The sequence below is a fragment of the Miniopterus natalensis genome, chromosome 3 (genome assembly GCF_054644295.1).
Source record: "Miniopterus natalensis isolate mMinNat1 chromosome 3, mMinNat1.hap1, whole genome shotgun sequence".
NCBI classification, from domain to species: domain Eukaryota; kingdom Metazoa; phylum Chordata; class Mammalia; order Chiroptera; family Miniopteridae; genus Miniopterus; species Miniopterus natalensis.
Window position 1 is genome coordinate 88,256,865 of NC_142083.1, and position 26,178 is coordinate 88,283,042.

Below are 26,178 nucleotides of genomic sequence, written 5' to 3' on the forward strand. Positions count from 1 at the left end.
TTAACTGAGTAGGGGTTCAAAGGAATGAGGTGACTTTAGAGGCTAGTCTCCTTGCCCAACTAAACTTCCAGTTAGCTGTGTGGTATTGTTTTTGTGGCATATTTTGAATATTTTTCTTTGGGGCTTCTTTTCATGACATGGAATTTTAAAATAGGATATCTATCTTCATAGGCAACTTCGGGAAGCATGTTTAGTTTGTAAAGTGATTGTAGTAGTCAAAAACTGTAGCAAAACAGTTTTAAATATACAGAAAGCCTCACTTGGCTGGATATCAGCCTTTACCTATTAAGTCACCGACTGAAGAAAGCTTAAACAAATGTGGCTTTTTGCTCTTAGTTTTTCTGAATGTCCCCTCTGCTCTCACAATGTAGTGTAGGACCCATCTCTCGGGCATTGTGTGAGCAGAGGGGTCTTAAGTTTCTGTGATTTCCTCTGAAAGCCTACCCTTTTTTGGACATTGCATCAGATGGGTGATTTCAGTCACTGTGCAGATGGTAGATTTAGGATATTTATTGGCTACCAATTGTGTGTAAGTTTCTGCAGGGAAAAGATATGAAGATGAGAGACAAATTCTGGTCTCAAGGAACTTGGCCAGGAGTGAAGATGTCTACAGAATGACCTATAGCACCAAATGATAATTGCCAATGTGTTGAGCAATGAGTTGGCAAAGTCAGGACCGTCAAGCAAGTTAATTTGGGGGGTGTCTGGAGAGGATGCAAATAAGTGAGGTCATCTGTGGACCTCTTAGTGATAAACAGAATTGCATATGGTTTCTTGAGCTGACTAGTTCAGCTTCAAGACACATGGCAGCCAGCTGCACAGCTTCTGTATCTTAGACACGGCAGTGTGAGTTAGTGACAGGTGGTTGTCGCCTCCTTCAGCATTCTCAGCTCACCCGGATTGTGATGTTAAAAGCATAGTCCTTGCCAAATTAATAAATCTTCAGGATTATTCTAAAGTTGGTTATTAATTACTTTGGGAGTGGGGATATGAGGAGAGGGGGAATTAACTACTGCAAATCAGAATGCTTCCTGTAATGGCCAGTACTTAAAATCTAATTTCTCTCTCTCTCTCTCAATATATCTTTATTGATTTCAGAGAGAGGAAGGGAGAAGGGAGAGAAACATCAATGATGAGAGAGTCATTGATCTGCTGCCTCCTGCCTGCCCCGCACTGGGGATTGAGCCTACAATCCAGGCATGTGCCCTGACAGGGAATTGAACCACGATCTCTTGGTTCATAGGTTGATGCTCAACCACTGAGCCAACCCATGCCGGTCGTGTAAATCTAATTTCTCTTTTGATGAAGTTCAGTTCTATCCTTTTTTTGTTTTTTTTTTTCTTAAAGAAGCCCTTTATTTTTCTTAAAATGCTGTTTTCATTTTGGGTATGTTGATATCAGAGGGCACTTGGTTGTATGAATTTGTTTTAGGTCAGAAAGTGTTAATTATACCCCCAACTCTACAGGCAAAGAAACCCAGGCTCTGAAGGATGAAGTGATTTCTAGACCTGCACTGTCTAGTATTGTGGCCTCTTGGTTGATTAGGTTTATATTAATGAAAATTAAGTAAAATCAAACAGTTCCTCAGTCTCATTAGCCATATTTCAGGGGCTTAGTTGCCACATGGTTTCTATATCAGACAGCACAGCTGTAGAACATCTGCATGGTCACAGAAAGTTGTATGGCCAGTGCTGCTCTAGACCCAGCCTGTGAACTCAGTTTTACCTTTGCCTTTCTAGTGGGCTTTTTGCCTTGAACAAGAATGTTTAGAATAATGGAAACCAAGCATTTTCTTCTGTAATAAGCTAGAAAGAAGGCTCTCCAAACAGCCTCAGAATATTGCATACTTGCCCAGAATCCGGCCATCACTGAATCACTGTGGGGGGGTGGTTCAAAGATGAAGAAATGATAAGATGTCTTTGCTTAAGGAAGTCAGCAGGGGAGATTATATATATAATTAATGCATACATAATTAATGTCAGATAGAAAGGGATGAATGCCAGTAGGGTTGAAAAGATAGGGCTCTGGAAGTTGAGAAGAGAGGGAGGGATCACATTAGGCTGTGGGGAAGCTGGAAGGTTTGGTGAAGTGGTACTTGCATTCGCCTGTAAGGGAGGGTTAGGATTTGAGTTCAGGGGAATTCGAGGTAAGACTTCCAGAGGCAAGGCTTCTGGGGAGATGAAAATAGGAAAATAGAGGTATCTTCTTCGTATTTCCTGGGCAGTCCATTGTGTTGTAATTGACACACAGAGTTGTGTTCCTTTGCTTTTCTCTCCCCTACCTTAGGTCTAGGTCAGAAGCACAGGGACAAGCCAAGGTCATTTTCTACTCCTTGAACAATAGTTTGTCCTCAGTACCAAATAATCAAATGCATTTTCATATTTTAGTTTGTCAGACTGAAACATGCCACAATGTTAGTTAACCTTAATTTTACCCACTTTGGTAACAGTTACAAAGGGTTAGATTTACATCTGCCCTTCTATGTCTTTCTGATAAAATGTTAGTTACCAGCATGATTTTAAAAATAGCAACTTATATGAGGTATATTTCGCATAATCACAATTCACCTATTTAAAGTGTATAATTAAGTAGGTTTTAGTATGTTCACAATTGTGTAACTATCAACACAATCAAAATTGGAACATTTTCATTACCCCAAAAAGAAATCTTGTAGTTCTTAAGGCACTTCCTGTCTTCCCCCAGCCCTTTCAGTGTTTCATTCCTTTTTATTGCAGAATAGTATTTTGTCTGTGGAACCTCACCATATTGGATCAAAGAATGTGCAGGTTCTCATGATTCTGTCTCTGTATTAGATTTTATTCAGTGTTTTTAAAACGGACCTTTTTTGTGGTTATGAATGTGCTTCACCACTAAATGAAATTAACAGATTGGCATAACATGAGGTTATTCCTGTCAGTTGAGGGTCCAATCAGAGTAGCAGTGGAGATGGATAAAGGAATTTTCTAGATTTTTACAATGGACAGCTGTAGATGCTGCTGACAGTCCATGGATTCTGAGTCTTGGTCTCTTCTGGAGCTGAAGTTTATCAGGCACGTATGTGGTGTGCAAGGGAAGAAACACTAGCATCCATTTCAGGTGCCCTTAAATCTCACAAAGCTAAGGGCCCGCAAGGCAGAGAAACCCCAGGCATAAAGGAATGTGGGGTTCCTTTACTTTTCGCCCTCCAAATTGCTAGCAGTGTCTCCTAAGTGGGAACCCTGCAGGGAGGGGCATGTAACTAAAGCAACACACTACAAATCCACCAGTCAGTCTGATATTTGGACTATCAGAACTTTTTGTCGTGAGAATCCTGTTAGAGTTTTTAAGTCAGTGAGAACCCCAACGAGCTTTTGGGTAAGTGGGTTATATCATTATTTGCCATATTAAAAATGCAATCTAAGGTCAATCTTAGGTATTTACTTAAAGATTATAAACCAGTAGATGGAAACACAAAGAACACACTTTTTATAGGAATAAATTATTTTTCAAAACAATTTAATGAGGAATGGCATTAGTTTTACATTTCTAAAAATTTCTGTTATTGTCTACATAATAGAAGACAGCTGGATTCTCATAGCTGCTTGTGGAAATTTTAGTGGAAATGTAAAGAAAACCCAGTCTTACAGAGGCATATAGTTAGAAGAGGGAGTGTACTTGAATACCCTTTTCAGATACTTGTGGCAGTTTTTCGGTGTCACACCAAAGCTTGGTAGCTTCTTGAGGTTAATAGCACCATGCAGATTGGAACCGTGTGAATTAACTTTTCATGTTCTAATATGTTAAAATTCATTGGTCTGTTTTGTACTTTGAATGGATCTTTTCTAATACCATTCATTGGTTATTTGGAAAATATGATTCACTGAGTTACACAGGTCTTCTAAATATTGACATATTTCATTATTACAGTTCCAGTTTAAAAAATTGAGTGTAAGTGCCTAAAACATCACATTCATGTGTGTGGCAGCCTCGTGCTATTAACCCAACTGGGGACAGAATTGTAGTAGTTCTAACTCCCAAAAGCTCACTGGGACAAAGAGAGCATTGACTTTTGAAAGTTCTATATGTAAGTCTTAAAACTCCTTGGCAGAGTGGGTGAAGATGTTTGGAAGGTGATTTGTGGCAGCCTAGTCACCCACAGGAGGGGGCTGCCCACTTCTGTATTAGTTAATACCATTGGGGTGGGGAGCAAGCCGTGCTGGATGGTCCCTGGGATGGGAGCATACTATGAATTGGAAATGGAGACCCGAAATTTGCTTTCCACTTAAAGGTGGTCCTGTAGTGGTAGTGGTAGTGGTGTCTTCGTGCGGTTTTAATTCGCATATATCTACTTGCCAATGGTCAAACAGGTTTTGTTTATTTGCCATTCCTCTTTGAAGTATCTGTTCAAATATTGGGGTTTTTTATTACTATGAAGTTTTGAGACCCCTTTATATACTTGGGATACAAGTTCTTTGTGAGATGGGTGATTTGCAAATATTTACTCCCAACTTGTACTTTGTCTATTCTCTTGACATTGTCTTTCTGTAGCAAAATTTTTTCGTTTTAATGAAGTCTAGTCTATCAAAATGTTCTTTTATGAGTATTGCTTTTGTTGTTATGACAAAGAATTCTTTGCCCACCCTACTTGTTTTCATCTAAAGTTTTAGTTTTAAATTTTATATTTACATCTACAATCATGAGTTAATGTTTGTATAAGGTATGAGGTTGAGGGTCTTTGCTTTGCCCTGTGGGTGTCCAGTTGTTCTTTTTCCACTGAATTGCTTATACCTTTGTTAAATCAAATAGTCGTGCTTATGTGGGTCTGTTTTTGGACACTTCCTGTTTCATTGGTCTGTGTGTCTCGCTTTGCAAGTGCAACACCATCTTGATTAGTGAAGCTTCATAGTGAATCTTAAAATCAGGTAGTGGAATTCCTCCAACTGTGTGCTTAGTTTTCCAAGTTGTTTTATTTACTTCATTTCCTTTACTTTTTCATATACATTTTAGAATCAGCTTGCCTAGAGGTAGAAAAAAATGCTGCTGGGATTTCCTTGGGACTGTGTTTAGACATATAGGTTAATTTGAAAAGAACTGATATCTTTACTGTGAGATTTCCAGTCAGTGAACACAGTATGTCTCCTGTGCCAGTGACTTTACCTCTTGATGTCCAGTTTTCACAGGGGACATTGCTAGTGCACCAAAGATATTCAAGGTCTCTACTGGTTTGTGGACTGACCACCCCCCTTTAAAAAAAAAAAAAAAGCCCAGAATTGTTTTGCTACTCCTGGGAAACTCGTCTTCCAGGAACTTTTAAACCATTTCTTTGGCCATCCGTTTTTCATAAGGTCTTGAATGGGGGTGTTCTTTTAAAACCCAGGGTGGGTCCCCTCAAAAGGAGGGTAAAACCTGAGTGGTTGTCTGCCTGCACCAACCTGTTAAAAACAAACAAAACAGAACAACTTAGTCTTCTGTTCTAGGTTATTCTGTTTGTGGTTTTATTCAAATAAAGGAATTCCTATAAAATTGGTTGTATTTGACTAATTGTTGAGTTTTAATTAGCTTGTTTAAAATCTTTCTACCTCTAACCTCACCCCCCAGCCCCCAACTGCCCTGTCTTTTTAAATAGCTTTTAAGGAAAATCCAGGCATTTAAGAGAGGGTGTTGCCTTTTGCCAAGGTGTAAACTGACCTTCTAGGCCACAGATTGCTTAGGCAATACCTTTGTTCTGGGTTCTGTTCCAGATTCCCGCTTCCTTCTGACTCCAAAGAGGCAGCCGGCACACCATCTTTTCCCTTCTCTGCCACAACTTCTGAGGGCTATTGAGGTGGTGCCATGCTTGTGCAATAGGTCATGCTGTTTTTGCACCATGATTTGCTTTCCTTGTATGTGTATGTTTTTACTTTGGTTGTAAAGGTAATACATATTCACTGAAACAGTCAAACAACATGGAAGCTAGAAAGAAAGACTCTATTCCTCGGAAGAGTAAACATTGTATCCTTAATATATTATGGATATTGCCACAGGTCCATACATGAGGTTCATTCATTCCGTAAGGACATCCTTGTAATTTATTCAATGATTCCTCTGTTGAAGGATATGTCTCCTGATTATATACTTTTACTTTATTTAAACCTACATGAATGTAAAGTTACACACATAAGAAAACGTTTATATAATTGAATTTTTAAAACACTAAACTGTTTAATATTATTTTTAGAGAAATTCTGCAGAAAATATACCATTTATACATGACTCAGTTGCTTAGTATGCACATCATTTACTATGCAGATCTCTCAGAAATTTGTGATTGTGGAACTCTTTGTCCTCAGGTGAAAAGGCCTGTTTATTTGTTCTTGTGCCCCCCCTTTTAATAGAGCTTTATTGATACATAATTCACATACCTTGCAATTCACTCATTTAAAGTGTACAATTCAAAGGCTTTTAATATAGTCCCAGAGTTTTCCAGCCATCACCCCACTCAACTTTGGAATATTCTTATCACACCAGAAAGAAACCCCTGTACCCCTCTCCATTCTCTGCATTCCTTATGTACCCATCCCTCTCAACTCTAAGCAACTGCTGATCTACATTTGTCTCTAAAGATTTGCCTTTTCTGGGCATTTCATATAAATGGACCCATATAATACCTGGCCCTTGGTATTAATGGGCACTTATATTGTTTGTTCATTTTTCTCTGTAAAAAAGTATTTCATTGTAAGAAATTTGCTTGTGTATATCTTTGGGTATATATGCTAGTTTTCTTTGGAATGAATTCTTAGAAATGACATTTTGTGTGAAAAGATTTGACTTTTGGTTTTATTAAATACTACCTTCGGGGGGAATAATTGTAAATTTACGCTCCAGCTAGCCATTTAACACCACCCATTTTGCAAGACCCTCACTGTCAGTGGGTATTTCCAATATTTTTCATTGGTAATATGATAGATGAAAAATGGTATTGTGTTAATTAGGGACGTTGAGCATATTTTTTAGTCTTTTTTCTTTCTTATGAATTTCTCCTTTTTGTAGTTGGGATGTTCTTAACTCTTGGGAGCTTGGTGTGTTCTGGGTATCAATCCTGTGGCTCTTACGTGTTGCAAACATTTTCTCCCTTCATCCTGTAGCTTCAGTGAAGCTGTTTCTGCAGGGTGTGCTGGGACTTTCTTTTCCACAAGTGGCCTGTGCCACACAACTTAGCAGATAATGCTGGTCCTCGTGTTCTGTGGAACAAGACCGGATGTGTAAGAAAGTAATACAGACATAATTATAGGCTCTGCAGTTGTGCAGGATTGCATACCCCTCTCAGTGTTCAGCCAGCATTCATAGTCATCAGTTAGGGTCTGTGGGACATGATTGGCAGTTAGGATGATCCTCCAGGGAGCAGATGGTTTTTACATAATCACGCCAAACAGAAAGCCCCAAACAAATAGTTTTATTTAAGGAACACAAATTTATATGTGACCTTCTTTGTGGCTTTATTTTCATATAACTAATTTAAATTGGGATAATTTCAGAGTATAGAACCAACCATTGGGTTTCAATACAAGTGTCTACTTCGAACCTTCAGGCTCTACTACTTAGTAGCTGGGCAGAGACTGACTTTAGGCTCTGTGGTAGCCCAACAATGACAGAGGACCAAAGGCGGCCTGGTTTAGTAGGACAGGACTGCCACCTGGAAGTGGGCTCCCAGCCAGTTTAATGGGAGGTACATGTAGCCAAATCATGTAAAAATCATAAAAGTAATAAAACCAGAACACCTTGGAGTTGTATTGATTAAGCCATAATTTCCTTGTTAATAATATGACCAGAGGAATTCGTAGAGCTACCAGAGGATGCTGCCCTGCTAACCTGGCAGGCTAGCCCTAAGGGGTACCCACACCCTCTGCAGAACAGCAAGGGAGCATCTGTCTGCCTGTGACGATCAGGACAGGCTTGACCAGGTGGGTATATGGGGTTGGCAGCCAAGGTCCAAACTGGAACCATCTTAGCTGTCACAGATCAGAGAGCCGCTCTTTGAGCAGTGCTTTCAAGGTCATGGTGACTTTCTTTTCTTTTTTCTTTAAATTTTTATTGAATTTATTGGGGTGACATAGGTTATTAATTAAATAGGTTTATATGTATAATTCTATAATACACCATCTGTATATTTTGTTGCGTTCACCTAAAGTCAAGTCTCCTTTTGTCACCATTTATCGCCCCTTTACTCTCCCCCCAATGGCAGCTTTCTTTTCATTTGGTGAGGGGCACATGCCCAGAGGAAACATTTGGAATGAAATTCGGAGTCCTTATCATGGTCTTCAAGGCCATCCACAGCCTTGGCCCTGCCCAGCTTTTGTCCGAATCACGCCTCCCATCTTCTCCTTTGCTTATCTAGAATGTGCATCTCTAGGATCTCTGCCCACCTGGCTCTTTTTCATTTGCAGTTTTGACCTAGATGTTGCCTCTTTCTTCATAGCCGATGGTACATGTCCTCTGTTAATACTCTCTTTTCCCCTCCATTGCAGTTGTCCCCTCTTGTCTCCTCCCACAAGAAAGTAAGTAAGCTCCAGGGGACTGGGAAGCTTATCTGTGTGTTCCCTCCAGACGCCCAGGGCCCCTCCCAGCTGTTGGCATACACAAGACAGTTGATAAGTAGGTTGACTAATTTCGGAAAGAAGAGCATGGGCTCTGGTCAGTCCTGGCCAGAAATGCTTGCCTGCACCTCTAGGTTCTTCCTGCTTGGGAAAGACATGCTAGAGGTAATTAGAATGTCTGTAATTGCAGGCAAATAGGGTAATGCCCACCCTTTAGGGGGGATACTTGAAGTCCTTGTACTGGATTGATTTGGATTAGAAATTATCTTTCTGGAGCATACGTAAAGATTTCCACTTAGGACCACATTCAGAAATGGACTGCTTCTGGGAGGCTCCACTTTCCTAGTGAGGCACAGAGGGAGTGAGGGCTGAAAAGTGCTTTGTTTCCGCAGAGCCAGTGGGCAGCGGGCACCTTTGTCTGTAACTGGAAGGTGAGCTTGTTAGCAAATGGGCCATGTTGCCTTGTTGGCACCTCCTTCCCCCCACCCAGTGGCCATGAGGGTCATAAACTTTGGGAGCCACCGAGTCTGGGAAGGGAGAAAAGACTGATTGTCAGACTTGGAGTACGAGAGTAACTCAGACATGCGAATCTTTACGTTTGTATCCTTGTAAGAACTTCAGTCCCTGGCAACCTCCAGGTCTGTCCAAGGACTGGCTGTATTCCATGGTCTCATCTGAGGCCCAGGGTTGCCGTGGAAGACTCCCCCAGAGGGAACTGGAGTTGACTTCACAGTTGCCGAGTTTTCCCACAGAACCCAATGTTCTCTCCGAGTGGCAGGAAGTTGTTTCTCAGCTCTCAGGAGGCTCTGGTTTCTTAGGGAGTGTGCAGCTCCCAGCCTGGGTGTCCCTTATGTCTACCCACCTCCCTCCTGGTTGCTCTGCCCCTGCTGTGCCCCACATGTCAGTGCTTCCCTGGCTTTTGGACACCCTCCCTTATAACTGGCCCGATTGCTGCATCCTGCTTCTCAGTCCCGCTCAGCGTACCTTCTGTCTTTCTCTGTTGGATTATCAGCTACCTTTTGCTTTTCTCAGTGAGCTTGGAGCTAGGCTCCATACATTGAGAATTTGTATTTGAATTCCTCCAAATAATAGTAATGGACCTGTGTGTAAGAGCAGGAGGAGTTCTGAACAGTATGTGAGCTTTATGCTGGAGGTGTGTCTTGGAGTTAGCTGTTCGGAGCCATTTGGTAGTGTTCTGCTTCTTGTCTGCATTGTTGATAAATGCTACTGGGACGAGCATGGCAAACTACTTGTGGGGACCAGATCTGTTTGAGAATAGGCCTGGTTACAAAACATGCAGCAGGGCAAAAACTGTAGTACAGAGTTGTTTGCTATGCATCATGCATGTGCCCCCCTCCCCAATAAAAATCCCCCCAAACTGGAAACTATCATCTGTAAGGGAATGGTTGAGTAAATCATCACATAATGTTATGGTGCTTTTCAGAATTAAATCCATCTACATATTTATGCATATGTATATGCATACTGACTCAGGATAGCTGTAATTTACCCATGTAGTGTGATTAGTGTGCCATTTTTTCTATTCCTGAGAAAAAGTGCATGCATGTTATGCATATGTGTCTACATGTGAACATTGAGAAATGGTGGAAGGTGACACATCAAATGATGGCTTTCTTCCCATTTGGCTCAAAGGGGGGAAGGTCATAATTTCTCTCTGCACCCCTTGCCTTTCCACTCTGAGCATTTCATTCTTTAAAATACAAAAGTAAAAATAATTGTGAAACCAGGACCTGTACAAAAGTATTTATAGCAGTTTTATTCATACTATCCCCAAACTGGAAACAGCCCAGATTTTATCCAGGTGAGTGGTCAGATTGTGGTGTGTCCCTGCCGTGGAATGGAACGGAACTCTGCTTAGCAATATATGTCTCAGGGGAGTTGCTGAGTCTCAGAATTCCTTCCAGAAGGTTACATACCTACATCCATTTCTGTAACGTCGTCGAAATGACAAAATACAGATGTGGAGATTAGTCATTGCCAGGGTTTGGGGAGGGGCACACATAAGGGACATGAGTGTGTCTATGAAAGCCCCCACTGAGGGTCCTTCTGTTACTGTTCAATGTCTTTGACTGTGGTGGACACACATACACATGTCATAAATCTTCCTTTTGGGGAAAATTGGGTAAAGGGAAAGGGACCTCTTCTATTTCTATAGTAATTGTGAATCTGCAGATATCACAGTGAGTTTCATAGAAAAATGAAATTGGGCGGATATAGTAGAAGTTGTGCAGGACTAAGGGTTATGTTTCTATTAGGCATTTAAAAAAGTATATCCGTAGAGTTAAGAACCTCAGCCTTCTCACAGCATCATGCCTCTGGGCTTAGGACTTTTTCATCTTTATTTCTTCCTGACTAGTGCCCCTGGGTTCATTTGGCTGCTCCATCAAACTTGCAGTGTACCTAAGGAGTGAGCATGCCTCCTTGAGCAAAGAGCCACAGGGGCAGATAGTATCTTAGGGAGGGAAGATAAAGAGCAGGGGCTCCATAGCCTTACAGACCTGGGTTCCTCTGGTGGCAGTGCCCTCACAATACCTACCTGTGACCCTGGTCTGGCAACAAAGCCTCTCCAAGCCCAAGTTTCCATCTGGAAATGGGAAAATAAGCCCTCACCCCGGGCCTTATGATCACTACCTGAGATCCAGTAGGGAGCCAGTAAATGCTTCATGAACTATTCCAAGCAAACAAGGTGCTGCTCACACCTCCCCAGCCCAGGCACAAACTCTCCTCCCGGTGACCCTCCTGAAGAGCTCTGCTCTGTGCACCTGCCCAGGCATCTGTGAAAGCTTTTCATTCCTCAGCTTCCAGGCTCTTTTTTTTTTTTTCTTTCTCCATTATTTATTCACTCACTTATTATTGAATGTATTGGGGTGACATTGGTTAATAAAACCACACAGGTTTCAAGTGTACAATTCTCTAACACCATCATCTGTGTACTGCATTGTATGCTCGCCTCCCAAAATCAAGTCTCTCTCCATTTCTCCTCTTAATTGTGTGAGAATTTCAGATATGCTTATGTGGATGCTCCATGCTCATATTTTTCATATATAAATTTAATGTTATATTCCTTGCTTCCTAGGTTTGAGGGCTTGCTATGTTGTCTCTTTTTAAACTTTTCAGTTCTGGATTTGTTGGAAAGCTAGTGCAGTGTGTCCCCATGTTCCCCTCACCTGGTTTCCCAGTGTTAGCAACTTAAATCAACAACTAAGGAACTAGTAACAGATTTTTTTTTTTAACAGATTTTTAAAAGAGGTTTCAGTACAATTTATTGTGTTATGGAGTTTTCCAAGAAGTAGTCTATTCTTTAAACTTTTTCTTTTTTTTTAATCCTCACACAAGGATATTTTTCCCATTTCTTCTCAGAGATAGGGGGAGAAACATTGATGAGAGAGAGATACATTAATTGGCCACCTTCCACATGCTCCCTGACCCAGGGGATCGAGCCTGCAACCTGAGGTACATGCCCTTGGCTGGAATCGAACCCGGGACCCTTCAGTCCATGGGCCAATACTCTAACCAATGAGCCAAACAGGCCAGGGAAGCAGATTTTAAAAAATAAACTCTTTATAAGAGTTTATTTGAGCTAAGTTGACAGCATATACAGGGGAGCAAGATCTCAAATGCTTCCAACCAGATCACCACCCCCCCCCCCACCCCCACCCCCCAAGTAAGCCCTGGTAACATCCTCTTTCTGCTTCTGGACATGTTTGTCCTTTTTTTAAAAAAGCTGTTATTTGACAATCATTTATTAAAAATACCCTAAATACTTAACAAAAATAAATCAAATATTGCTTTTCTTTTTCAGATGTCAAATCATGGCCATACAAAAGAGAACCTTTTATAAGCTAAATGTTACAATTAAGCTACATCAAGTTTGATAACTGCACATCATCTTTTGTGGTTGTGCTTTAGTGCTTTTCAAATTTCCAAACTACTTCACAATGTACAGCTTCACAATAAGAATGTATGCGTACAACCACACACACAGTTTACATCTTGTTAAACTACAGATATAGAGAACCTAACAGAGCAGTATTGTGCCCTGAAAGCCACCCCATAGAGCCAGGTACTTTGCCTTTTGAAGGTGATTATTTAAATGCTAAAATTGCTTGAATCTATTTTTGGTCCTTATTTTGTGGGGAACTTTAAAAAAAGAATGTTGAGGTATAGAGCTCCTAGAGATTCTATGCAGTCACTCTGATGTGGATGAGAGAACCCTCCCCTCCCCCAGCCCAGCAGATTCTGCTGCAGAGCCATGCAGACATGGCTGGAAACCACAGACTTGGACAAGAAGGTGACTAGAGTTCAGATTGGAGACTTAATGCTGCTTGATGGGTTTCCAGAACCAATACTGATATTTCTGAACTGTCCTTCTGAAATATATTTGGGATTGCCAATTAAGAAATGAGTACCCAGAAAGATACCAGTGTTCTAATTTACCACTATAACCTCTGTTTTATGTAATATTCTTTAAAGTGGGTTCAGTGCTGGAGGATAGATGAGGAAGACCAAGAAAAGCTGGGGCAGTGGGGGCTGGGGATGGGGGGTTGACTTGGAATTCACTGTGAACTGGTAGATTTGGGATTAAGATGCGCAGTTAAAGGCTTTGCTTGACCACTTCAGGGACTGAGTTGGTAATCTGTGTTCTGCCATTTTGCTCACTGGGCTGTGTCACTAGTTGGGAAATTCAAGTAGGACTCTGGGGGACTGAGTAGAGAGTGAATCTGAGGCATGTCGGGATCTTTGCGTACCAGGATCTTTGTGGTCCTGAAACTATCTTAGTTGGAAGACTGAAGTTTTATTGTGGTGGTTGGTTTCCCTAACCCCAGCCTTTTTGGGAGAGGTTTGAGAAATCTTTATGAAGTGACAGAAAATGCCAAAACCAACAAATTGGAATAGTGTTCTTTATCTGTTAGCTCATCCAGGAGTGAGAGTCAGATGCTAAATTAGTGCTGCATCATTTCCATAGCAATTGGCCATGTTCTCTGGGTTAGTAGTTCTGTTATGACATCACAAATGAAAATCAGCAGGAAGGAAAGCTGAACATAAGTATAGGCATCCTCAGTAAAAGAGGAGGGTATAGAGGATTTGTAACTAGCAAAGGTAGTCTTTTGTGTTTCTAAAGTTACTTTTTAAAAAAAAGGAACTTTTGTTCTTTTTTACACAAATGTTAAAATTTTGCCTCTGATACTTATCGCAAGGTTTGTTGTGAAAAGGCTTACCAATCATGAGTAATACAAATGATCTGTTATTTTTCTGGTTGTCGTGTATGTTTTGCATTGATAATTGCTTTTTTTTTTTTTACCCCGCAGACATATGGCCTATCAGAGACTTTAGTCTGTCCTTTTGAGGCATTCGATATTGTCATTGGTGTTTGCCAGGCATGTCTCCAGTCTTATTATTTGAGATCATTGTGTATCAAAAAATTAGTGGTTTTCATATGGGACATACGAGAGTTGACATATCTGGGAAAATTCCAGCTAGGCGGGACAAAATTCAGAAGTGTGATCAGTATATACATATATATATATATATACACACACACACGTACACACACAGCGATAAATGTATATATACACCAATCTTGTACTTTTTTGATGATAAAGAAGGTAGTTTTATTTATCATTTAGAATATTTCTGGAAGCCTAGTACAGACATTTGTGGGTATCGGGTGCTTTCTGGTCAGGGATTTACTGTCTTAATTAAATTTTTAATCCTTTTGTTGAACTAACTCATTCATGAGGAGCTTTTAAAAACTGGATCTTCCGTCCCCCAAGAGCCAGACTTGAGTTGCCAACTTTCTGCAAAGGTCCCATGGTGGTTTGGAGATTCATGGGGCCTGTTGTCTTGGTTTCTCATGTCATGGTGGACCAACCTGGGACTTTGTGCCATTTCACATCCACTGGTTTTGACCACCATCTCCATGCTTATGAAAGGTGGAAAAGAGCAAATTGGTCAGGCCAGCAAAAACGTGTACCTTGCTGTGTAAAAGATGGGTTATTGCTCAGGAGAACCCTGTTCAACTGTAGAACTCTACTTGCCTTGCCTTCCAGGGTCAACTACAGAGAAATCCTATTTTCATTAACACTAGAACAGGATCTCTCATTTTATAAAATATTAGGCTTTCTTCGTTCTCCATATTGCAGTTAATTCTGCTGTTGAAAAATGGTGGTCCAGTTTATTCATTTTCCCACCCTACACAGTAAGGTGGTGTGGATGGTGATCCATAAGATCTCTTGAATTGATCTCGACTTTTATTACCATAACTTCTGGTGAAAAAGTACTCTAGCTCAAGTCACCAAAACAAACCTTGAAAGATACTTTCAGCAATAATATGAATTCATTTGGATCTCAGAATCTTCAGAATCACGGATCAGGCAAGTTATGACTTGCCACAGTTTAGACTGCTTACATTTATATAACATCTTAATTTTACAAACCATGTTTTAAAGCAATTGTAGTGGGACAGATTTAAACCAAGGGACTAAATTGAAAGTACTGGCCGTGCATCAAATTACTTTTAAGATTTATAGTACAGTCACATGATGTTAGTGTGTGTATATGGTGATTACTCTTCTGTTTCTATATAACCTCTTTATAGTTTCTATGGGTCCTCTCAGTATTGGTTTATTCATATAAAGGGAAATAACAATTTATATATTATTGTTCCAACATATTCTATCTCTTTCATAACAATAGTTGCATTTATTGCTTGGTGTCTAAAAGATTTTTTTAAACATAATTTAGAGAATTTTCCATATAGATACTTCTAAAAAAAAAAACCTGCTGCATAATATTCCATTGGTGGACTTGTATGTCTTTCATAGGCCTTCTCAGAACTTTTTCCTCATAAAGTATTTTTATGGTGGTTTCATGTGGTTAATTTAGGAAGATGTGGGTGAAAGACATTTCAGTCAAAGTGCCTGGTTTCTCATTGCTTTTTGAGCACATATGTTTTAGCATTTAGAGTTTGAGCTAGTTAAGCAGTGGTAAAAGGAATTTAGCTTGCCACATTTCGCTCCCCCAATTTTTCTGTCAGGGTGTGGTGGTCGAGGGACCAGTTTAAAACAATGTTTATTTTTAAAAATAGTTTTTAACACTGTTAATTAAGAGTATATGTTATTTAATAAAGCAACTTTGGGAGTGGCCTGTCGAAATGTGGGTGGCAGTGCCTGTTTCTTGGCTTCCAAGGATCTTTAAGGTATGTGTGAGATACTTAAGGATAAAATAGTCCAGCCAGCGTGGCTCAGCGGCTGAACGTAGACCCAGGATCCAGGCACGGTTCGATTCCTGGTCAGGGCACATGCCCGGGTTGCGGGCTTAATCCCCAGTCGGGGATGTGCAGGAGGCAGCCAATCAATGACTCTCTCATCATTGATGTTTCTATCTCCCTCTCCCTTCCTCTCTCTGAGGTCAATAAAATTATATATATATATATATATATAAAAGAAGGATAAAATACATTTTATGATCTGGAATTATTTGAGATACATAACCTGATAGTTTGGGGTTTTGGAGAATGTCTAGAGAGGGAAGATTAGGTTGCTATCCGTGGTGCTGAACCTGACGGCCCAGATCTGAATGCTGGAAAGGCTCTAAAATATTGGAGGCCAAGGACATACCTATGCAGATATTTTTAAAACTACATCTCCTGTTTGTAGCTGAGACTTTTTTATTTCTATCGAAGTATCTGATGCCCCAGGGAAAGCTGAGGGCACAGGCAACATGGGGACCAGCATTAGTTGTAGTGAGCTATTCTGATATGTGGAAGAAGGGAAGGATCTAAAAATGTGAAGTATGGCCTTTTGACCAGTAGAGACAGTTTAAATCCTTTCTTGCCATCATTCTCTCCCCCCCCTTTTAAATCATGAGCCTATGCCAGTGTAAGAAGATTGCTTTTAAATTAATTCGTGAAAATAGTGGTGAGAATGTTAGAATTACAAACCTTATATTTGCCAGTCATTTCTTAAAAGTTTTGAGTCCCCACTTCTGATTATATGTAAATGTTTTTCAAGCCAAATTTCAGCAAACATTTAGAATAACAAAACCTTTTTATTAGTTTCTCTATCTTTTCTGGACTCTTTATAAGTGCCAATCCTCCCAGGAACCTCCTTCCCAATTCCCTGTGCCCTCCAAAACATTGGTCCTAGTTTTGCATGGATTAATACTTGATTAATACAGTAATTTTCCAGAGACTTTGAGAATGACAATTTAATGTTTTAAGGCACTGACATGTATTCATCGTAAAAAGATCTAATGTATGTACACTCTTTTGTATATATTTAGTAAATCCTCAGCAATATTTTCTGTAAGATCTATTGGGTTTTAATGAGTAGGAAACATACTTCAAAATAAATACCATAGATTATTTTGTGGTACCTCCTTCCCAATTCAAGTGCATGTTTAAGTACATGTAGCATTTTGGAATCAGCTCAAGTTCATATTTAGTAAACATACTAGTAAATACCCTTTGGGTTAGGGCGCATTTATTATGGCACAGTTTGAACTTAGTGCATAGAAATAAAAATACCAATATATTTTTGTTAAGTTATGATGGTAAAAATCATGTAATTCCTTTGTTTTCTTTAAAGCTGGAGATACAGATGACCCACCAAGAATTACTCAAAACCCCGTTATCAATGGGAATGTAACCATGAGTGATGGGCACAACAACACAGAGGAAGACATGGAGGATGGTAAGTACATGTGGTTTGCTTACTTGCATTGGGCAGAAAACTCTGTCAGAAACACAAGTAGATGTGGTCCCTGTTTCTTCCTCAAGTACTTCGAAGTTTCTTAAAAGTAGCTATTTTTTAGGCTGTTGTATCTGAAGAAAAATTAGGCGTTGAATTGGTGTTGGGCTTCAAGATAATTTACAAATTTCAAGGTAAGTTGATTTTCCCCAGCCTAAGCGAGAAGGTTTAAATACAGAAGTTTGTAATAGATGGGTACTCAGGCCTGCAATTTGCCAGCCACTGTTAGTATTCAGAATAAGTACATTACTCTCCTTTCCTCCTTGTTTGCCACAAGATACTTCTAGACATTGTAACCTGGCTTTCCATTACATTCTTAGTGTAGCGTGTATGTCAGTTGTCTATACCCCACTCCTGTTAGGTGTGAAATCAGACTGATTTTTGGGCTTCATTCTCCCACACTAACTTTAGGTCTGAATCTTCTATGCAAAAAACATATACATATGTACATGCATGGACATTTTGTGCCTAGGGAACCGTTTGCTTTTGAGGCAGTTTCTTCTTTATAGTTTATCAGATTATGTGACCTGTACATTTGCAAGGTCAAAATCGTGAGCAGGTAGCAGCTAGTAATCACTTTATGCAGCTCCTGGAATCTTGCAGTGTAATATGAAACCATGTTCTGTCAAAAGCATGTCCATCAATCCTCATGAGGGTTGTGTCCTTCCCAGGGGTGTAACGGGGCAGTTGAAAGAAACCTCATCAGCCACGGGCTGCACCACCAGAAGGACTGCTGTTCAGACCTCCTGCCAAAAGTTCAGCCTCCATGAGAAACTGCAGCCGTAGTTGAGAGTTCTCTCACAGTGCGGTTTACCCCCTGGCAGCTGGCTGAGGCAATATCTGAGGAAGGTAAAGAGGCGTGGTCTAAACCCCGCTGCTTTGTTACCTGTGGAGTGCGCTTTCCACTCTAGACCAAGGGCAACGGTGTGGGTGTGGTCTCTTTGGTTGCTGGGCTCTTGGTTTTATTTTAGACACCGGAGATGCCAAAAGTGATTCAGAGAACGCAGTGGGAAGGCATAGCCAGGTCTGATATGCCAGGTGTGAGTTAAGGACCAATTCTAGCCACTTGTAGAGCATAGCAGTCTCAACCCAGTCTCAGCACTCTCAGTCTAGTTTTCTCAGAGCAATTTCAATCTGATATTTCCATTGGGTTTTTTATGGGGGGAGGGCTTGGGAGAAGGCACAGGTGCAGATAAAAGGGCAGGGTGCATCTCAGCCTCAGTTCTGTTGCCATTTTGGGAGGGTCATTCTTTGTTGTAGGGGGCTGTCCTATGCATTATAGGACTCCAGTGTTATACCACCCATATACCCCCAGTCGTGACAACCAGATGGCTAAACACTGCACTTGTCTCCTGGGATCTGGAATAGCCTCATTTGTGAACCACTTTTATGAGATCATAATGTATGTAAAAATCCCTTTCCTCTTGAGGCAGTTTTACTGAATTATTAGTAGTAATGATGCTGAACCATAGAACCTAAAAGTGGAAATGTTCCTGTTGTGAACTACCAAATGAAAAAAGCATGTTGTAGGAGAAAGTAGAGTGGTCTTCAATAGCACTTTCTTCCTGGTTTGGATTCTAGGTGCCTTTGAAAGGCCCAGGCGTAAGACAGTGAATAAAATTATTTCCATTTGATGGCAGAGATGCGGGTGGGAGGTGCTTCTGGCTCCAGGAGTGGAAGCCTTACTTAAAAGGGCAGCATTTTCCCAGCCGTGATGTGTATTTCCAGACCCTCTTCTGCAGAACATAAGTGTGTTGTGAGTCTAGGAAGTTTGAGGAGTGCTCTGTTAAATAAGTTTCTATATGATAGTTCTCCAAGCCGTTGGTACCCGAACATCTTTCTCTGAAAGACTCTTTTTGTTAATGATTCCCCAAGACTCTGGACTTTAGAACCCCTTCCCTGAATCTCCTTTTAACATCTCAACCTGGAAAACACTGGATTTCAGTGATCAGTGCCTTAACTGTGCAGAGAGGCTTTAGTAAGGGACCTTTCTTATACAGAGGTTAAATAGCTAATAACACAGATTGGATGAGATACAGAGCATTTGCAAATCCTGTTAACACAGAATTGTGGGCAGGTATCAGAATCATTTTCTGGTTGTGCCCACCTACTCTACTTTGATTTTAGTTTCTTACTGTTTTTCCTGAGATGACCATGAACAGTTTTAGAGCAAATACAGCGTCTGGAGATCTAGATGGATCCTATATTGAAACTGTTTGTACCCTTGAAACAACAGTAATTTCTGGGAGTTAACTAGGACTTGTAAAGACTTCTATTTGAATGAATAATTGAGGCTTGATAAAATTAGCTGCAACAGTGCCCTTTGTGAAAACTTCAGGCTAATCTTTCTGATTCAGAAAACTAAAGTGTTGTATCTTCCTCTACTTTTTCACACAACTGAACCCCAGGCTGGTACTTTGGCCTTTGACCTGGGAAGAAAAGATTGTTGTAAGAATAGGCATAGTGGTAGCTGGGGACTGTATGGGAGCTGCTGCTCTTTGGGGACAGGATGGGAAGAACGTATTTTTCTGACTGAGGATGTCTGATGACAGCAGAAACACAGCTCATGGTCCTATTATTTACAGTAGGAAGGTCCTTGGAGTGATGAGATAGGTGCTCTGTGGCATTCTGGTGGTTTAGAGTTTCTGTTTGGATGAAATACAAATACTGTAGAATGTGGGGTATCTTTCATAATCCCAGGTATACTGCTTTTAAAAACATTTTTAGTTTTGAAGTAATTATAGACACAGGAAATTGCAAAAATAGTACATAGAATCCCTAGTACCTTTCATCCAGTTTCTTGAGCAAAGACTTATATTGGCCTCTTGTAATTCCTCATAGGGGGATTTTAGACCAGCCTTACCTGCCAAAGATGGGTTTCAAGTCAGCTTCTCTATTTTGTAGACTCTCTGTTTTTGACCTTTTGGTATTTAGTATAATTTTTCAGTCATTCAATTTGTATAAAGAATTCCCAGCCATAGGGTGAGCTTTCTGTTTACATGAAATCTTATGTTAAATTTCCTGATTATCATGTTTTGGAAGATAAGTCTGTTCTAAGGATGTGTGCCTTCAGTGTGAGGCAGAATCTCACATCTAGTATATAATTCAGTGAGTGTGAACTGAGTACCATGAGCCCGGGCAGCACCAGGCTTGGGGCACTGAGCCTCTGCTGGGCCTGCCATCTCGTGGACTCAGTGCCTCACTGACTTCACTGTTGTTAGGTCCTATTTAATATTTAAAGATTAATTTAGGATTTGATTAAAAGTGTGGGGTAGAAGAACAGAAAAGCAGTTATAATATGTATCAATCTTTATCTATATAAAAATCTAATCCTACAAACAGCTGAGTTGTATCTGAAAACAAAATCAGAGAATTAGAAGAGAGATGAGATCCTGCAACGTTCAACTCTTTAGGGCCCAGAAGTTAGTGTCCTGGGGTGCTTTTCATTTGGTTCCTTTCAGTTCTTCAATCACTGTAATGTAGGTCAGTTTTATTGGGGTCTGTGTTTGGTGGAGTGTTAGAATGGCAATCTATAAATCAGAGTCAGGGTCATTGTGCTTAGTGTTCACAGATCCTGGATATTGAAACCCCCGTGGTCACTTTGTAAAACACCTTTGGTAAGATGAGCCACTTAACCTCAGCGAGCCACAGTTTCCTCATCTATAAAGTAGGAATTAAGTAATAGTTGCCCTTGTCTACCTTGCAGGATTTAGATGCAGCTCAAATGTGATCTGTGTGTCTATGAAAAAATGGCTACTTTTCTCCTAAGCCATTCTAGACACCATTTTCTTGAGCAAGATTCTTGCCTCTTCTGTGGACTTTTACTATCAAAGGGATTAGGGTTGCCTGCCACCAGGAGAGCCTTGAATACAGAATGCCATCACCTCTTAGACATGACTCACCCTGCTCAGCTGCTCTCCTTTCAAAGGGCTTCTGTGTAAACTGCCGAGCAGGGTTACGTGTAGGAAAAAGAATTAGGGATGAAGAAAGAGTGTTTAAAAGAAGGTAAAAATGCCAACTGTCACACATACTTTCGGTTTTCCTTTCTTTGGTAAAGAATATTACCCTCTCATGAGGACTGATGGACATGTTTTCCTAAGAACAAATTCAGTTAGTCACAAATTAAGCAGTTTGTTTACACTGAGTAGTCTGCATCCTGAGCACTCAGCTGTCTTGGTGCAGCTTGGAGACTGAAGGATGAAGGAAGGGAGTGTGCCCTTAACCCGCTCTTCTCCCCTGAAGCCTCCAGGCTCATTGGGTACCTCAGGAGCCTGGGGAACAGGATGTCACAGTAGTGCCTGATTCTTAAAAAACCTTCCGGGCTCCTCCTATTCCTAGACCAATTGTGGCTCCTCACACTGTGGCCCTTGGTCCCCTTCCTGGCTGTGAATCTTTCCCAGTCTGCAGGGAGATAGGTACAGAAAGTGAGAGAAAGCATTTAGAAACGTACCTTGCTGTGGCAGTTTTAGGATGTTTTGCTATGAAGTGCTGGCAGGGACAGATCGGCGGGTGGCCTTGGGAGAACCACTCCTTCACACAAGGAGTCTGAGAACCATCAATATGGACACCGCTGGGTTTGTCAAAGCTAATCTGGGCCCATCTTGCTTGTAAATGAACAGCCACCATCAGTAAAAGGTTGCATTCTAAAGTGTGTGACGCTAGTTGACCGTCTGAGGCACCATATCAACACCTTGCTTTTTACTGGAGAAAATCCTCATTCCTTAAATTGGCCTTCACTCTCAAGTAATAAAGAATACCAGTATCTTTCTGCCTTTTGAAAGTTATTCTTCCTAGGGAGTCCAGGCTGATGTTTCACAAAAATTGTGAACTAACAAAGTTTACCTTTAATTTTAGGCTAACTTTTTAGCAGTCGTCTCTAAACAGTGCTGGGCTTCCTTGGGAGTGTTGGCTTCCCACTTCCTCCAAAGGCCGCCTGTGTTCGCAAGCTCAGTGCCCCCTTCATTTCCCCTCTCCAGCTCAGCTCAGGTCTCAAGCCTTTGCCTTTTCCTTCACAACCCCTGTCCTTGGCAGGCGTTACATTTCATCCCCTCACTCGAAAGCCCCTCCATGTGCTAAGGCTTCTGTGAGAATTAAGAGAGAGTAGAATAGCTGTTCTTATCACACTGGACTCATATCCAGGAGGGAAGGCAGGTGTGTGTTGCTAGCCTTCTGAGTTTGGGGTTTAATTCACAGAAACTGTATGTCATTGTGCTGTTTTAGGTCATTAGCCAATTGGACTGATACTGTCATTTTTCCAGAGAGTTAGGTTTCAGCAGCTAGGTTGCGGTTGTATAGAATAGTTTATTCTGTTTGTTGGTGTTTTCAGGGCTCTGTTACAGTGCGCGGGCTCTGATTGACAACGTGTTTTCTTGCAGACACGAGTTGGCGCTCCGAGGCAACCTTTCAGTTCACTGTCGAGCGCTTCAGCAGACTGAGTGAGTCGGTCCTTAGCCCTCCGTGTTTTGTGCGAAATCTGCCATGGAAGATTATGGTGATGCCACGCTTTTATCCAGACAGACCACACCAAAAAAGCGTAGGATTCTTTCTCCAGTGCAATGCTGAATCTGATTCCACGTAAGACAGTTTAAATGATGCAATTACAAATCCACAGATAGTTATAATACATTGGAAGTCAAATTTGATTGGCTGAATTCTTTTTGAATTTTGAAATTTTGGGGGAATTTCCTTGCTACCTCTACATAGTCCTCTGATTTTAAATTAGATTAAATACATGTCCCTCTTTAAAACTCGCCGGTAGGTATTATATCCAAACTAGAAAACATATATTTTCTTCTTGCAAATAAAAACCTAAAGTTTGTATGAACATAGAACCAGGGCCCAGTGGATTAGCTGACTACTGGTTACCAGGCTTAATTCTTTTTCACCAGTAACCCTCCAAGTTGAAAATTGTAGTTAAAGAAAATTCATTAGGATGACATCCTTCTCATTGTGTGTTAATTCCTGTGGGTTATTCAGAAAATTGAAATTTAAACATTCAAGGGTTTTATAACATGAACCTATCTGGCTTATTCTAGAAATTGTTTTTTATGCATGTAATTTCTAAAAAGAGGTATATTATAAAATGACCTTAGAATTAAGAAGTGTCTTGGTGGCCTCTCTATTCAGATGAAGCCGAAGATTAAAGACTTCACATTTTCTGCCTATTTCCAGAAAGTCTGACTACTCTTCTCCCCTTTCGTTAAGAACTGTCACTGTTCAGCGTTTATCAGATCCCCTAGTTAACACTAATCCCCTAGATTCCAGATCACTTCATCACCAAGCTGCTTCTTTGGACCACATCTGCCCAGTCTCGGTGTCACCCCCGAGGGCACTGGCTCTAGCTGTTCTGCCAAAGCTCCAGAGAACACAGCTCATTGTATTTTTCATTTTACTTGAATCTTAAGAAGTGCCAACCCCATTTTATGTGATCTGATCTGATGAGTATTGGGCTAGACTCTAGTCTTACAGCTTTAGCCTGACAGAATTTTGTAAGCACGGCGAGCTGTCCATCTGGTATAAGGATCCTGAGCAAGTAGGAGTGTCGTCCCGACAGCACTGCTTTCCTGGGTGTCAGTGAATTTGCAGCCCGTTCAAAGTGCAGTCATAACGTAAGGTTTGCAGAGCTTTCACTCTAAATCTAATGGTGGACTTGTAAAGTGGCGTTTCTTTTTTAGTTTTTAAACGTTGGTCCATCGACCCTTTGTGTTCTGCCCCAAACATGACTGATGGCATCTATGGTCATGTCTCTTGGTTGTGATTTGGTGCCCATGCTTAAGGTTTCTCAGGAGCTCTGGGCATAGTTGCTCTTGAGAACTTGACAGCACAGGATCTATGAGCTACCCAGGGGTAGGAGTGATGCTTTGTAGTGACGCCTTTATTAGTAGAACCTTTTTTTCTATTCTTTTCAGGTAATAGAACTATAACCTGATCCAAAAGCTATAATCTCTTATAAAATCTAAACATGTTTTATAGATACCAATAATCTTGACTTAAACTTTTGAAAAATTAAAAAATAAATAAAACCATGAGTTAATAAATCAGTACTTAGGGGTACCCCCAAAACCATGAGTTAATAAATCAGTACTTAGGGGTACCCCCAAACCCTTTTAGCTTTTTTATCTAAGAGAAATATTTCCTTCCTATTCCCTCCAAAAGGGAAAATAAATGTGCGAATTTTTATGTGCTGTGTTTTTAAAAATGTATAAACATCAACAAAATATGTCACCTAAGCCTTAGATTGTTTTCTTTAAACAGGTCGTGGTCTTGTCATGCACAAGCAGTGCTGAAGATAATAAATTACAGAGATGACGAGAAGTCATTCAGTCGTCGTATTAGTCATTTGTTCTTCCATAAAGAAAATGATTGGGGATTTTCCAATTTTATGGCCTGGAGTGTAAGTAACAGTGGATTTAGCCTGAATAATCTGAGCATTATTCTGTGTTCCCCTAAATCTTTCATTGTTCAAAGCCTTCTGTTTATTTTAGAATAAGTTGGACAGGTATCTATATGTGGTTTTGTTATTTGTGTTTCCCTGTTTTAGCAGTCAACAGGACTCAAGTCTCAATATTTTGTCAAACATCATAAGCTAGTTTAGTAGCTTTCCTGATAGGTAAATTTCCTTTAAAAGAAATAATACCAGTTGGGGTCCTTCCCTGAGTCACACATAGTATGAGGTGGTTTCATGTACTTCATTAATTCTCAAGTCAGTTCGTTTTGGCTGCCTTTTGCAGAGCTGGAGACATTCTTCTAGCATGTGTTCTCTGGAATCTCCCAGCCCTGCTCTGATAAGCAGACATTGATCCCTCAATTTCCATGCTATGATGTGCACCCCCAATGCCTCTGGGATGCTTCCTTTTGTTCAGAGAACACTGTTTAAAACCAAAACATTACAAAACTTAAAAGCATAATTTGGGTGTTTGAAAAACTGGTATTTTGATCTGTTAAGTACAGGACACTAGGGTAATTATCTCTTTGGAATGAAGTAGGCATATGTGTGATCTTATGCAAGTTGGACATTTTAATTTTTTTTATAGGAAGTGACTGATCCCGAGAAAGGATTTATAGATGATGACAAAGTGACTTTTGAAGTCTTTGTACAGGCGGATGCTCCCCATGGAGTTGCGTAAGTTTTTCTTTAACTGGGTGCTGTTAAGAAGTGTTTTGTGCTGTAGTGAGGGCAGAGTTTGCATTACTGTCAGAGATGCATGTATTCCACAGATAAGCACTCTGTGCTTCTCCCCTGGCACACACGGAACACAGACAAGTATACCAGCTTCACATTCACTGCTTGCTTTTAGCCGTTGTAAGTAGTTTCCTTATGCCAAACCCTGCTGTGCACTAGGAATATAAAATTATAGGGCCAACACGATAGCCTTGGGTTTCTGTCCTCAAAGAACATACAGGCTGGTCAGGTAAAGGAGTAAGACCAGTCTGTAAAATAACTACAGCAGGAGCTGCTCTGTTTTTATTTTGAAGAGGTCAGGGATGAACAGATCAGGGAGCATTCAGTGCATGCTGATGGGGGGGTGCCACTGAGCTGTGAAGCAGTGGGTATGGTACCATAGAGCTTAGAGAAGGGCCTGGGAGGAGATGCTTCTTCTCTCACTCGGTCCAGGATGGTCTGTGTGCAAGAGGAAGTTTTGGCCTTAAAGAGTGTGTTATTGGTTGATAAGGAGGGACTGTGGAATTGGGGGTAGGGAGAGCAGCGTGAGTACAGATACCAGCAGGAAAGTTTGGGTTTGGGCAGAATATCAGGAAAGTGTGAAGTGTGGAACTGAAGGTGAGATGGTGAGTTGGGATCAGGTTGTAGAAGACCAACACACTTTGAGGGCCCAAAGCGACAACAGTCACATTCT

At 40.7% G+C, this 26,178-nt stretch overlaps 1 protein-coding gene across 2 annotated transcripts in view; it reads left to right on the forward strand.

The window, feature by feature from the left end:
• USP7 (ubiquitin specific peptidase 7) overlaps positions 1–26,178 on the forward strand; it is a 59,795-nt gene that overhangs the window by 11,345 nt on the left and 22,272 nt on the right. The window contains exons 2-5 of one of the 2 annotated variants that reach the window (XM_087815654.1): positions 17,162–17,266; positions 22,699–22,897; positions 24,578–24,716; positions 25,357–25,445. In XM_087815654.1, coding sequence (XP_087671780.1) covers positions 17,162–17,266; positions 22,699–22,897; positions 24,578–24,716; positions 25,357–25,445 — 532 coding nt within the window. Of the gene's footprint in view, positions 1–17,161; positions 17,267–18,068; positions 18,173–22,698; positions 22,898–24,577; positions 24,717–25,356; positions 25,446–26,178 lie in introns of those variants that run through there. The other variant, XM_016199391.2, reaches the window with a different exon arrangement.